A 14,915-nucleotide genomic window follows, 5' to 3' on the forward strand; every position below is an offset into this window, starting at 1 on the left:
GCTAAAAGTTGCAGCACTGTGTTCATATTATTTTTTTTAAAAAAAATGACTCTAAAACAGTAATGTTTTCTTAAAAGGTCTGTTTTTTTCTTCAGAACCATTCCAAACTATTGTTTTTATTCATATACAAATATATGTGTATCTCATTGATTCATTCAAGTTTGAAAGTTATCCTGACTGTACTTGGTGGTGGTGGAAAGTTCCGTCAAGTCACAGTTGACTTCTGGAGACCCCATAGGATTTTCAAAACAAGAGACATACAGAGGTGGTTTGCCATTGCCTGCCTCTGTGTAGCAACCCTGGGCTTCCTTGATGGTCTCCCATCCAAGTACTAATCAGGGCTGACTCTGCTTAGCTTCCAAGATCTGACAAGGGTGGGCTAGCCTTGGATATCTAGGTCAGGGAACTTACTCCAAGTAAACACGCATGTCATACTTCCATGTCATACAATTTGTTCAGTGAGATTTCTTTCAGTGGGTGGCAGCTGTAAGAAAAAACACACTCGGGCACAGTCTGATGTGAATGGCGCACTGGTGTTCACTTGGCAGGATCTTCTGCAATCTTCTCTGGAGCAAGGGTTACAATCCTTTCCCCTTTCCCCGACTTTGCATATTGCAGACACCATCCTAAGCAGAGTTACACCCTTCTGAGCATAGCGACTTATTAGAAGGGTGTAACTCTATTTGGGGATGGCAGTGCTAGGCATTAAAACGCCATGCGTCATTCACAAGTGACAGCACCACCTGTGCATTTTGAGACCAAGTCAGATACTTGTACCCAACATCAGTATGAACAGTCACTTAATTATGAAAAAACAACAACCCCTAAACCTGAGTTCTTGATTCCTTGCAAGGCTAGTTTGAGGGAAGTTTACTAGGTATGCATTCCGTTACAGTGAGCCCCAAACCCGACCTAGACCCTGCTCATTGTTAGGTGTCAGGCACTGTATTGAAGAGCAGGTGATCCTAAGACAGCCCTCCCGTATACCCTTTGTCATTCTTCCTCTACCTATTGCAGCTGTAATACTCCAATGTACAAGCTCCTGGCGTGTGCTGACACTCAGTTGTCCACACTGGCACTGTATGTGCTCTGTACGTGCTCTGTATGTGCATGTTCTGGGGCATGGACTGGCTGAACTTCATGAAGAAGGAACTCTGCATGTGTTCCACAGGAGGAGGAGGAGGAGGAGGAATTGGTTTTTTTATGCCGACTTTCTCTATCACTTCAGGGAGAATCAAACTGGCTTACAATCACCTTCTGCTCCCCTCCCCACAACAGACACCCTGTGAGGTAGGTGGGACTGAGAGAGCCCTAAGAGAGCTGTGACTAGCCCAAGGACACCCAGCTGGCTTCATGTGGAGGGGTGGGGAAACCAACCCAGTTCACCAGATTACTTTCCGCCACTCATGTGGAGGAGTGGGGAATCAATCCCGGTTCTCCAGATTAGAGCCCACCGCTCCAAACCACCGCTCTTAACCACTACACCACACTGGCACCACCTAACAGTTTGGGGCTAGGTGCCCACAGAGCACTGGGCACCTAAAGACAAACTGCACCCACCAGCCTTCTTGCAACCTTGACTAGTTCACCCTCCATGGATCCAGCACACTGGATAGGGTAGCTCCACTGATATTTTCTCTCTGCCCTGCTGCCCACCACAGTTCTTTGCTCTGCTGGAAGTCTCCCTCCCCCTTTCACTAAGCTCCACAACTATGGAAGCAGCTCTAGATCTAGATCTTCCTGTTCTTGGGTTGCCAACCTCCAGGTGGAGCCTAGCGATCTCCTGGAATTACAACTGATCTCTAGATGACGAAGGTCAGTTTGCCTGGAGAAAATGGCTGCTTTGGAGGATGGGCTCTTATGGCATTATACTCCACTGAGGTCCCTCCCATCCCCAAACCCCTCCCTCCCTAGGTTCCACCCCCAGATCAAGAATTTCCCAACCCAGAGTTGGCAACCCTCTCCAAGTGGAGCCGAGAGGTCTCCCAGAAACACCACTGATCTCCAAAAGGCAGAGATCCGTTCCCCTGGAGAAAACGGTTGCTTTGGAGGGAGGATTCTGTGGCAGTTTACCCAGCTGAGGTGCTTTTCCTCCCCAAACCCTGCCCTCCCCAGCTTCCACGCCAAATCTTTAGCAATTCCCCCACCTGGAGTTGGTAAGCCTATCATTTTTCTTCCCCTCCCTCAAAAAATAGCTTTTTAGAATGGTCAAGCATCAACGCTGCACATTTTAGACACCCCCTGCAAATGCTTTGCTTTGACCCTTCCCCAATTAAGTGCTGGTTGCAAAAGAAAACTCTGTTGGAAAAGAGAAAGCCCTCGCCTCTTGGCAGTTGCTGTTCTGCACCCATTTTGAAAGTCCGGATAATAATGGCAAGACAATGAACCCATCTTTCAGGCAACGGTGCTGTCACAGAAGAGCCTCTTCAGACAGTACTGAGGGAGGTTTCCACTTCTCAGGCGCTTCCAGAGTCTCAACTTTCTAAGCATGCAGTCACATTTGGAGGAGCGCTCAGCCCCCCTCCCCCATGATATCTGTGGGGATGTTGTACCCACAACATGAGGAAAGGGGGAAATTGTCACAGTTTACAACGGGTCACTTTCCTCCACGGCGACCCACTGCATTTGGCTGATTTTGTAAGGCACAAAACGTACATGCTTCCGGTTTATACATTGTTCTCTTTTTTTCCCCCAGCTGGCCTTTTCCCTCTCTCTTAACTAGATGTCGTCTCCTCTGGGGAGGTTTCTGGTGTGTGTTCAGGGGACTCCTCTGTCTCCGAGAGGGTGTCCAATTGCTCCTTGGTCGATTCAGACTCTTCCACAACCTGGCCATCCTCCACGGCTTGCTTCTGAGCTTGGCTGTTCATCTTCTCCTCGGCTTCAATCTCTTCTGAGGTGGGAATGGAGTTTTTCTTGGGGCGGCCCTTGGGCTTCGTGGGAGCTTCCTGGCCACCTTTCAGAACCTGGACGAAAAACATATTACGCATTTAACATCACTTTGAAATTCTACAGGGTTGGGTTTTGATTTGTTTTGTTTTGCCATTTGGTACGTGACTAATTGAAAAGTTGTGTAGATACGGTTGCCAAGTGCCCAGTGGTGGAGGGCAAAATCCCGCCCATCCACCCGGCTGCCCACCAACCAGCTGAGGGTTGGTGGGCAACGCATGCAAACATGCCCTCTTGCTGCGCCCACGTCACTTCTGGGTTTATCTGGAAGTGACTCGGACACTCTAGCAACCTCCGATGAAACTCTATGAAAACCATAGAGTTTCAGCGGAGATTGCTAGAGTGTCTGCATTGCTTCCAGGTAAACTTGGAAGTGATGTAGGCATAGAGTGTGGGGTGCTCACACATATCACGCCAGGTGTGCACATGCATGGCGCGCCCCAGTAGCACTCCTGAAAAGCTGCCGCCAGTGGAGCTAATGGACCTGGCAACCATATGTGTAGACAAGGCCGGATCTCCAGTCAAGTCACCCAAGAGAGACCTTTGGGCAGCATAATGCAAAGAGCAGGAATCTATTGCAGGGACTCAGCCCACTCCTGGCCACTGGTAGTGCAAGAGGTGGGTAGGGTTGCCAGGTCCTTCCCTGGCCACCCGCTGTGGATTGGGGGGCGGGTAGGGAGGCCAGATCCAGGCTGGGAAACTCCTGGAGATTTGCGGGTGGAGCCTGGGGAGTACAGGGACCTCAATGGGGTACAATGCCATAGAGTCCACCCTCCAAAGCAGCCATTTTATCCAGGGGAACTGATCTCTGTAGTCTGGAAAAGAGCTGTAATTCCAGGGGATGGCCAGGTCCCACCTGGAGACGGGCAACCCTAGGTGGCAGGCATTGACTCTTGGACCTCCATCACTGCTATCCAGTTTAGGGTTGCTAAGCTACAGATGGGGTCTGGAGATCTCCTGGAATTACAACTTATCTGTAGACTACAGTGATTGGTTGCCCTGGAGAAAATGGCTGTTTTGCAGAGTGGACTCTATACCATTGTACCCAGTTGAGGTCCCTCCCTTTCCAAACCCCACCTTCCTCAGTCTCCACCCCCAAATCTTCAGGGATTTCCCAACCTGGAGATGGCAACCCTAAACCAGGTCCAAGCTGTTCCTCAGGGCTCCATTTGGACACCTGGCCAGTGGCTGAGTCATAGGAGGCAACGAGTATACCTTTACTTGGAGAGACAAAGTACCTTGAACTGTCCCCTTGTGCTGAAATCATCCACAGACTTGCTGAGGGAAACTTTTTCATGGAAGAATCCAACCCGTTTCTCCAACTAAGATAAAAATGGGAAGGGTCTTTTGATGTCAATCAATATAATTCTGATTCGTGGCAACTGAGGATCAAGACCACTTGTCCATGTGTTGCCTTGGATGTTCCAGTTTTTTAAAAAATACATTGTTCCTTGTGTGGGTGCTTTTTATGCTGTTTTGGGAGAGCCCTCAGTAGGGTATAATGTCATAGAATCAACCTTTGGAGGGTGGATTCTATGACATTATACCCTACTGAGGACTCTCCCCTCCCCAAACCCTGCCCTCCTCAGGCTCCACCCCCAAATCCCCAGGAATTTCCCAACCTGGTGTTGGCAGCCCTGAGGAACAGCTATATATGTACTGCAGTGTGCACTGGAGTGTCTCTATCATATAATTTGGACTTGACTGAAGACACTAGGGTTGCCAGGTTCCTCTTTGCCCCCAAAACCTCCTGCCGGTGGCAAAGCCTGAAGAGGGTGGGGTTTGGGAAGGGGAGGGACTTCAATGCCATAGAGTCCAATTGCCAAAGCAGCCATTTTCTACAGGTGAACTGATCTCTATCGGCTCGAGATCAGTTGTGATAGCAGGAGATCTCTAGCTAGTACCTGGAGGTTGGCAACCCTAGATTCACACTTGCTGGAAAAACTGGAAAATGGCCATTACTATACAACAAAGATAGAAACTGAGAAGGATCGAAGGTGAAAATGAAGGAATGAACCAATTGCAAGTACGCGAATTAGATGCGTTCGGTCATTGCACTAAAGCTATTTTTTTATCTTTTCTCATTCCTGAGTCTTGAACTTAAAAGACCAAACAAACTCATTCATGGCACTTACCATTTTCTTCCATTTCATCCTGCGATTCTGATACCAAGTCTTCACTTGGAGCTGGGTTAAGCCCAGTGACTGGGCAAGATCCAGCCTAGAAAACAAGAGATCCAAATGAACGGCACAATAGAAGACGCAGGGCCCACAAGATCCGATCCCACTGAGTCGTACAAGAGCAAACAAATTGTTCATACATTGGAGGGGAAAATCGAGGAAAGCCAAATACCAGCTTCTTGTAATTGCCATTTTCTCTTCCAAGGAGATATAAAGATCAAAGACAGAACACAATGTTCAAATGATACAACTGAAGTAAATGAGCCTGGTGGAAGAAACAATAATTGATCTCTCTTTGGCATAATTAACTATTCTTAATTTGAGTGTCACCATCTACCTAATATTCTCTTAACAAGCTTGTGCAGGAGGCACTAAGGACTCATTACAATCTCTTCCGTGTTTGTATTATATTTGCAAAGGAAAAATACTGTCATTTAAAGTAAACACAAATGAGATATTAAGGTATATCTGATCCTTAAGACAGAAATCCCATGCATCCTTTATTGGAAATAAATTGCATTGAATTCAGTGGAAATTATTTTCAACTAAGCATATATAGAACCAGACCATCAAAAACTACAGTCTTAAGCATATCTAATAATGTGGAAGATACCTCTGAGTTAACATACATAGGGTTGGATAGCACAGTTCCTACTGTGCTATCATGCATACTGTGCTGTCATGTATACTGCATGCTCAAATGTTAATATTTTTGTGCAATACTACCTGTAGATAGTAGTTAAAATACTACCTGTAGCATTTTCTAGTAACAAAGAAGCCACAATCGCAGGCAAAAATGGTAACCCTTAACCAAAAAGGTACATCTTTAAGACCACATTGGCGTCCAGGGAGAGAAAACAAGAATGTATCCACCATATCATTCAAGTTAAGTAACCATATTTTAAGAAACTAGAGTCTGAATTCAAAACTGGCCGTTCTCTTTTTCATTATCAAATATGTTCCCAAGTTTGTGATGGTGGAAAGTGCCATCAAGTCACAGGCTTTCCTGGTGCCTGCCAAGTGTTTTAAGAAAAATGGGTGGGGCCAGGTGGAGCTTTTGCCCAGCGAGGCTTCTGATTGGTCAATGGAGATTTGATTGGCTGTGCAGACCCCTTAGGCCAGGGGTCCCCAACCTTTTTGAGCCTGCAGGCACCTTTGGAATTTTGTTGAACCCACAATGTAGTGGGTGCAACCACAAAATGGCCGCTGCAGGAGGCTGATCCAGCCACAAAAGGGCCACCACAGCTTACCTTCAGCCAGCCAATCAAAACTCCAACAGCCAATCGGAACTCTTGCTGGACAAAAGCTCCACTTGGCCCCGCCCACTTTCTCAAAACACTTGGCAGGCACAAGAAAAGGTGTTGGTAGGCACCAGGGTGCCCCACAGGCACCACACTGGGGACTCCCGCCTTAGGAGATAAACAAACAAATTATTTGCCATTGCTTGCCTCTGCACAGCAACCTTGGACTTTCTTGATGGTCTCCCATCCAAGGGCTTACCAGGGCCAACCCTGCTTAGCTTCTGAGATCTGACAAGATTGGGCTAGCCTGTGCCATCCAGGTCACAGGGAAATTTGTGATAGGGGTACAGTATCATCTCCAATTTCTTTATGAAGGCATTTGTAAGAGTTCTTTAATTATAAACTAGTGTAGTGTGACATGAAATGGTTCATCCAGTTTTACAAGCACTGGGAGCTGTAGATAGGGTTGCCAGGTCCTTCCTAGCCTCCGGCAGGAGCTTTGTGGAGGCGGGACTGGGGGTGGCAATCCATGTGCCTAGTGCAATGATGTTACTTCCAGGTTTACCCCAGCAGCACTGGCATTGTGCAGGATGCTCTAGCACTGTCCTCCAAAAACTCTATGGAAACCATGGAGCTTTTGCGGGGAGAATGTTAGTATGTCCCCATCGTGATGCCGGTGCTTCCGAGGTAAACCCGGAAGTGATATCATCATGCAGCGCTGGAATCGCTCCCCCCCCCTTCAGTGGGTCTGCTTCCACCCATCGATCAGCTGAGGGGCGTGGGCAGCCCGGTTTAATTGCCCGCCATAACTGGGCAAATGGGAACCCTAGTTGTTGAGACCCCAGTTTGCTACAGGTTCAAAGTTATATTTCATTCAAATCAGCTTTTGGCCCTGAAGAGATGTGGGAAAGATTTGGCCAAATCTAAGTGGTCTGTTTTTATATAACATGCCTTTTGATACGGAAGCTCCTAGGTTAAAAGAGTGGAAGATGAATGAAACTCTCCAAACAAAGAAACCTGAATGAAACTTACACATTTTAGTTCTTCCTTGCCATGATCGGGAGCAGCGAAGCAGAAACACAAGTGGCGCAAAGGTATCATAAGCCAAATGTGATGCACTCTGGCACGTCGCACCCACACCGCGAGTTGCACGGTAAATGATTTTGAATCACTCTGTGAGTTGCTATCTGTTTCTCTAAGAGGGTTGCAGTGTTTGTGTACACATGATGTTTTGATCCTTTAGTTGCGATGCCAAAAGGTGTAAATGTAGGGTTGCCAACCTCCAGGTACTAGCTGGAGATTTCCTGCTATTAAAACTGATCTCCAGCTGATAGAGAACAGTTCACCTGGAGAAAACGGCCACTTTGGCAATTGGATTCTATGGCATTGAAGTCCCTCTCTTTAATTCTTTGGTCATCCTTGATGCTTACAAAGTGTCCATGGGCCAGTCCAGAATCTCAAAGCCTAAACTACTTGTCGGGCTTTGGCATGTGTTATAAGACAACCAGTTCCTCACACAGTCACCAGGTGGGATATGTTTAAATTTTTAAAAAGGAGAGCCACTGCGGTATAGTGGTTGGCCTACAGGTTCTGGGAGGCCCAGGTGAAAATTCCCACTCTGCCATGAAATTTGCTGAATGACCTCAGCCAGTCACTGTCTCTCAACCTCACAGAGTTGTGGCAAGGGTAAAATGAAGACAGGAGAACCTGGAGCATTCCTTGGAACAATGGAGGGATTCAAAAAGTTTTCGAGAGATAAAGTCCAGGAGGTAAAATGATTCTTTTCACTCCAACCCTACTTTCGTGCTATGGTTGCAGGGAGTTCATTAATAATAAGTGAGAATCCACCAACAAGTGAATAACAATTTAGACAGGACAGGTAGAAACACTTCCAATCCCTCACTTCTGTGTTTCAGACTGCATGCAAGTATTTTTCAGGCATGCCGGCCTTTCTACACAAATAAACAAGGTGGTCTTAGGGAAGTCACTGTCACTTAGCCCAGGAGATTGTATATGGCCATGTTTTGATGTGGTGTAGCAATGCTAAATAGCTTTATTAACAGAGCTGAACCTAAAAGGGACACAATCCATCATCTCCAGCTAGGGTTGCCAACCTCCAGGTATTCTCCAGGTAAAGTTCTGAGGATATTGTAAGCGTGGATTGCCAACTGGAAGAAGCTAATGCGAAATAAGGAACTTACCGGAGACTTATTTTGGCTTCCAACACACGGCTTCAAGGACTTTAAGTTTGACTTGTATTATCAAGCTTCCAGGACTTAAAGTTATACGGATGATTGATGCAGGCTCAGATGTAGCTTACACATGTATTAGCATCTTAGTGCATCATTTGTATTCCTATATTTGTTTGTGTTGTGCCTCGGTACAATATATTGTTAGCAGCATATTTATGTGTTTGCATTCTTTGCCATAAGTGCCTGAGAATTCCAATAACCTCCAGGTATTAGCTGAAGATCTCCTATTACAACTGATCTCCAACCAATAGAGATCATTTCACTTGGAGAAAATGGTCTCTTTGGCAATTGAACCCTATGGCATTGAAGTCCCTCCCCAAACCTTGCCCTCCTCAGGCTCCGCCCCAAAAACCTCCTTCCAGTGGCAAGAGGGGTCTGGCAACCCTATCTCCATCTTCCTTCTTCTTGCACTTGGTTAGCTTTGTGATTCAGCAGCAATCTCTATGCATCTTCTTTTAGATCAGTGGTTCTCAAACTTTAATATCTTAACATCCCACCAATCATTCTGTCAAAGAACCTGGGTCCCACCATGATAGAAACAAAAACTTGCTTTTTCCAAGAAGGACATTTAGTATAAAAATATTGTCAAAGGCTTTCACGGTCAGAGTTCATCTGTTCTTGTAGGTTATCCGGGCTGTGTGACCGTGGTCTTGGTATTTTCTTTCCTGACGTTTCGTTTGAGCTGAGTCACACACCCTCATTAGCACATTATCTTGATACTTACAGGACAATGATTAGCACATTACTTTTGATACTTTTGCAGGACAATGACTCAGCTCAAACCCAACCCCCTTCTGACTATATATATTACTCTTACAACACACTTGACACTGAGAGACACTGTCCTTCAGTGTTACTCCTCTGAAGATGCCTGCCACAGCTGCTGGCGAAAGGTCAAGAAAGAAAATACCAAGACCACGGTCACACAGCCCAGATAACCTACGAGAACCGACATTTAGTATGTTTACAAGAACTTTGTTATTACATTTATCATTTATGGTTAAGTTTTAAGGACATACAAAATAGCAGAAGCACAATGAATAATCCCTAGTGAGTAGCGTTGGCAGGAAGCAGCACATCACAGACACTTGCTGGTGGGCAGGAAGAACAAGGGAGTCAGAGAAACACTGGGTGTCCAAGGTTACTACTAGCATGCCAAAAGTTCACAGATGGATAATCCATGGCAGGTGGACAAAAGGATTGAGGGAGAGTAGGTCCTCTGTAATTGTTTAAAAATACCCTGCGTCCCACTTAGACTACTTCTGCATCCTGCCGGGGTACATACGTACCACTGGTTGAGGCCACAGTTTTAGACCACACCAAAATCAACAAGAGCTTCTGAAGAACCTATGGAAGTCTGCAGGCCATGTATTGTAATAATTGTAATAATTTAAGGGCACCAATAGAGATTTATGTCTTAGAAATTTTAACTGTAACTTATGTTTTAATTGTTGGATGGGTTGTGAGCTGCCCAAGCCTGGCTGTGGCTGGGGAGGGGCAGGATAAAAATCTAATAAAATAAATAAAAATAAAAGACCTATTGAAAAGCATTGATCTTGCACAAAGGGGAGTTTTAGAAGAGGAACTGCGCTCCACAGCAGAGACTTCCTAGCGCACATGACACTGACTAGCGCACATCGAATCTGCGTGCAACTTTCCGAGTGCCAAATGATCCTGTTTCAATCCAGAAAACGCTGCGCAAGTGCATTACTACTTCCCAAAATTCACACGGGAACGGTGTCTGGTTGGATTACTTGCACCAGCTAGTGCGTGCCTCGTCACAACTAGATTACCTGCAACGCTTACAGTTGGTTGTGCCTGTTAAAAACAACTTGCGCTTCCTAGGAAACCAAAGCAACAAACAGAGGGGTGGGGGCTAGAAGGGTTCCAGGAGCAGCGCACTTGCTCATCGGGTTAAATCACGTACTACGTTGAGGAATATTCACCCCGAGAAATCAATGCAGCAGCCAAAGTGTATGATTGATGGCGTAGCCCAACCAATTGTGTGGTGTTCTTTGTAATGTGGTGCTAACCACCCCAATGCGCGAACTGTCATGAATATGGATGCTTCTCTAAAGGACCTAGAATTTCTTTGTATCGAGCTCTCAGGGCTTCTGGAAATCTGACAGTTTCAGGCGCTGGATGCGTTGGAGTGCTGTTGAATCTCTGGCTTCAATCACGGGTGCCAAGCACTTGAAATGCAACTGCCGTGACCACGTGCTTTTGGCAAATGCATGCTCGAGTTAAAAAAAGAAAAAAGGGAGGCATCCGATTTTGCAGAACGCAAAGTGAAGAAGGATAGAGGGCTAAACAAGCAGGCCCAAAAGATGCTATTTGTGACATCCAGGTTAATTATACAAAGAGCTCCTTCCTGCGGTGGTGTGCCAAAGAGTGAACTATGTTGAGTTCAGTGGGCACCACTGGAATGCACAAGATAGCCTGCTGTCCATGGTGGGTTTTGTGTCAGCTTTTGAGCCCTCTTCAGGTAGGACGGCAGGCATTCAGCCTATCTAAAGGTAAAGGTCCCCTGTGCAAGCACCATTGGGTGACATCACATCCCAACGTTTACTAGGCAGACTTTGTTTCCGGGGTGGTTTGCCAGTGCCTTCTCCAGTCATCTTCCCTTTACCCCCAGCAAGCTGGGTACTCATTTTACCAACCTCGGAAGGATGGAAGGCTGAGTCAACCTTGAGCCGGCTACCTGAAACCGACTTCCGTTGGGATCGAACTCAGGTCGTGAGATGAACTGGGACTGCAGTACTGCAGGTTACCACTCTGCACTACAGGGCTCTTTTCAGCCTAGCTACCACCTCTATGGTCAAAGAAAGGAAATACACTGACAAACCAGCAATAGGACAGAGCAGGTCATGTGATTATGCCTAGGGTTGTCAGATCCCTCTTCGCCACCGGTGGGAGGTTTTTGGGGCGGAGCCTGAGGAGGGCGGGGTTTGGGGAGGGGAGGGACTTCAATGCCAGAGTCCAATTGCCAAAGTGGCTATTTCCTCCAGGGGAACTGATCTCTATTGCCTAGAGATCAGTTGTAATAGAAGGACATCTCCAGCTATTACCTGGAGGTTGGCAACCCTAATTATGCCTCAAGCCTATAAAAGGTTCTGGGCCCAGGTTGTTTTCTGGCTTTTTCTGCTACATTGGTAGGCTGAGGGGATTTTCTCTCAGTTTTAGTGGATTTCAGTTGGAAGATGGGGAAGAAGAAATTTTCTTTAGAAGTGTGTGTGTGTATGTGGGTGGGGTATGTATGTTGAATCAGGAAACAACAATCAGGCAGAGATCTAGCTTTACCATTTTTGAGATAACTAATTTTTCCTCTTCCTGTTAGTGTATGGAAGCTCCAAAATGAATTTTGCTTCACTTTCTTCCTCTCTCTCACACACATGCATGTAAGCACCATGTCTATTTATTCTAACCTCAAAAAGACATTTAATCTAGGATGGTGTGCTTAACTGTGAATCTGCCCTTGTTGCTACTATTATATTTTACATTTTTAGTATATACCATTTGTTCCATTAACCTTCTTATTCACATGGAAGGAAGTGTTATGAAAAGAGTCTGAAAATACCAGTAGTAGCCTTCTCTCTCAGAGGATTTCAGCTAAAAAGAGAGGTCAAGGCAATTCACTCTGCAGAAGCATCCTAGGAATTTTGATGCATGCCTCCAAGAGTTTCAGTAAGACGAGCAACATTTCTCAGCAAAGTTTCTGAGACTCATTAAAAATAAATCTTGCCCACTGTGGGTAAAGCTATGTTGTAGGTGTTTCTTCCTTCTCCCAGGCACCACAAGTCCGGTTGGGAATAGGGTTGCCAGGTCCCTCTTTGCCACCGGCGGGAGGTTTAAGGGGTGGAGCATGGGGAGGGCGGGGTTTGGGGAGGGGAGGGACTTCAATGCCATAGAGTCTAATTGCCAAAGCAGCCATTTTCTCCAGCTGAACTGATCTCTATTGGCTGGAGATCAGTTGTAATAGCAGGCGTTCTCCAGCTGGTACCTGGAGGTTGGCAACCCTAGTTGGGAACCTGGGGCAAAGGAGGAAATTCTCCATAAATTGATATGACTTAGAGTTGCCATTAAGGATTCCAAATGGCATGCAGAAAAATATCCTGTCCCTTTAACAGAGTCTTAATAGGCATAGGGTTGCTGATCTGGAAATTACAACTGATCTCCAGACTACAGAGATCAGTCCTCCTGGAGAAAATGGCTGCTGTGGAGAGTGGACTCTATGGCATTCTACCCTACTGGTGTCCTTCCTCTCCCCAACCCTGCCCTCCCCAGCTTCTGCCCCTCCCCCAAATCTCCAGGAATGTCCCAACCCGAAGTTGACAACTGAAGCTTTTCATGGCGTGGAGGTAAATAACATCACTTAGTAGTTGCTGCTGATCAAAATGACATTGAAGCTAGAGGGGCCAGTTTAAAAGTCGCCACTATGTTTTGCCTGCAACAAAACTGCATGGCCAATTTGTGCTTGGAGGAAACATCTCAGTGATTTCAAGGGAAATCACTACACCACGCGGGCTCTATATTAATTGCATGGAGGTAATTAAAATCCCTTGGTAAACATCATGTGCCCATTAAGCCTCTGCTAAAGGGACCTGGATAGCCCTGGATAGCCTGATCTCCTCAGATCTCGGAAGCTAAGCAGGGTCGACCCTGGCAAGTATGTGGATGGAAGACCTCCTAGGAATACCAGGGTCATGAAGCAGAGGCAGGCAATGGCAAACCACCTCTGAATGTCTCTTGCCTTGAAAACCCTACAGGGTCGTCATAAGTTAAGTATAACTTGACTGCAAAGGGCGGGGGACTAGAACACTTTTCCTCCAGGTTACTAACAAACCCTAATTTCATCAGAGTCTGGAAGATAAGCAGTGTAGCGCTGATTAGTAATTGGATGGGAGACCACCATGGAAGGCTGAGGTTGCTATGTGGAGAAAGGCATCTCAAACCACCTCCGCTTATCTCTTGTCTCGAAACCCCTATGGTCCTTGGACTGCCATCAACTTGATGGCATACAATTATTATTAATTATAAACAGATATGCTAACACATTCACCCATACTAGGATTGAATTCTCTGGTTATTTCCCTGGGCAAATGTCATTTTGGTTTTTTTTTTTTTTTAACAGAATGCTACTACAATTTTAAAAAGCAGGGGCTATTAAACTCTTTCCTCCGCCTTAATCCTCTGTCGATTGCAGCCCCCACAGTTACATAAATTTAAAAAGCAAATTTGGAGAAAAAACCACAAAACCACATCTAAAATGTAGCCCTGCCCTTCGATATTTTCTGATCTCCACCACGATTCTTTCTTTTCCACCGCTCCTTGCCCATATCAGTTCCCTTTCCATAGTAGCCAGTGGAAATATTCAGGTCACCCTTGCAAAGGTTAAGAAGAAGGAAAGATGCCCCCCCCCATGCACACACACTCTCCATATTCCATATCACTCCAGATAAACTCATGCTGGCATAAACATGTATCAAGCACTCCCAAAGCCTGGAACGTATTTTCCACTGATATAATCTATTCATGTAGCCTTTGATTCTAGGGGAAGGCAGCTTTGAAATCTAATCTGAGCATGTGCCCCAGCACTCAACCAAAAGCGCACTCATCTTCACATGCTCAGAAGCCATCACCGAGCTCTCAGCACCCTAACAGGTGGGGTGAGCCTGCCAGGTCACCGTTCCGCTGCGGCTGAGAGGAGGCGATCCCAATCCTCCAACCCAGCTCCAGGAACACTCTTCTGTCCTGGCCTGAATCCCGCAAGAAGCGCGTTTTAAAAAAATAAGACAGAAACCTAGAGAAGTTCCCAGCCTTAAGAAGATAGCCCAATCCATGATGCGTTGACATGAAAGAAGGAAGAAAAAGAGGGGGCAGGGGGCACCAAAACAAAACAAAAGCAAAGAAACCGTTGGTGCAAGGGAAATGATACATTAATAAGTTCTGTAACCCCAACTTATTCCGCATAAGCTTCTTCGGGGGAATCTTTTTCTACTTCAGCATCCTGCGCAAGCTTGCATGGGACACTGAAGTAGAAAAAGACCCCCCTGAAAAAGAATTTTCTAACAGTTAGAGCGGTTCCTCAGTAGAACAGGCTTCCTTGGGAGGTGGTAAGGACTCCTTCCCTGGAGGTTTTTAAGAAGAGGCTAGATGGCCATCTGTCAGCAATGCTGATTCTGTGACCTTAGGCAGTTCATGAGAGGGAGGGCGTATTGGGGATCTTCTGGGCATGGAGTAGGGGTCACTGGGGGTGTGGCGGGGGGAGGTAGTTGTGAATTTCCTGCATTGTGCCG

General features: G+C 46.2%; 1 protein-coding gene across 1 annotated transcript in view; it reads right to left on the minus strand.

Moving 5' to 3' along the window:
* Positions 1-2,710: 2,710 nt before the first annotated feature.
* Positions 2,711-14,915, minus strand: part of BARX2 (BARX homeobox 2) — a 52,576-nt gene continuing 40,371 nt past the window's right edge. Inside the window, exons 3-4 of the mRNA XM_056860722.1 lie at positions 5,082-5,166; positions 2,711-2,963 (exon numbers count right to left, since the gene is read on the minus strand). Of these exons, the coding sequence (XP_056716700.1) occupies positions 2,715-2,963; positions 5,082-5,166 (334 nt within the window). The 3' untranslated portion in view covers positions 2,711-2,714. The remainder of the gene's footprint in view (positions 2,964-5,081; positions 5,167-14,915) is intronic.

Source organism: Euleptes europaea, chromosome 14, assembly GCF_029931775.1.
Source record: "Euleptes europaea isolate rEulEur1 chromosome 14, rEulEur1.hap1, whole genome shotgun sequence".
Taxonomy (NCBI): Eukaryota; Metazoa; Chordata; class Lepidosauria; order Squamata; family Sphaerodactylidae; genus Euleptes; species Euleptes europaea.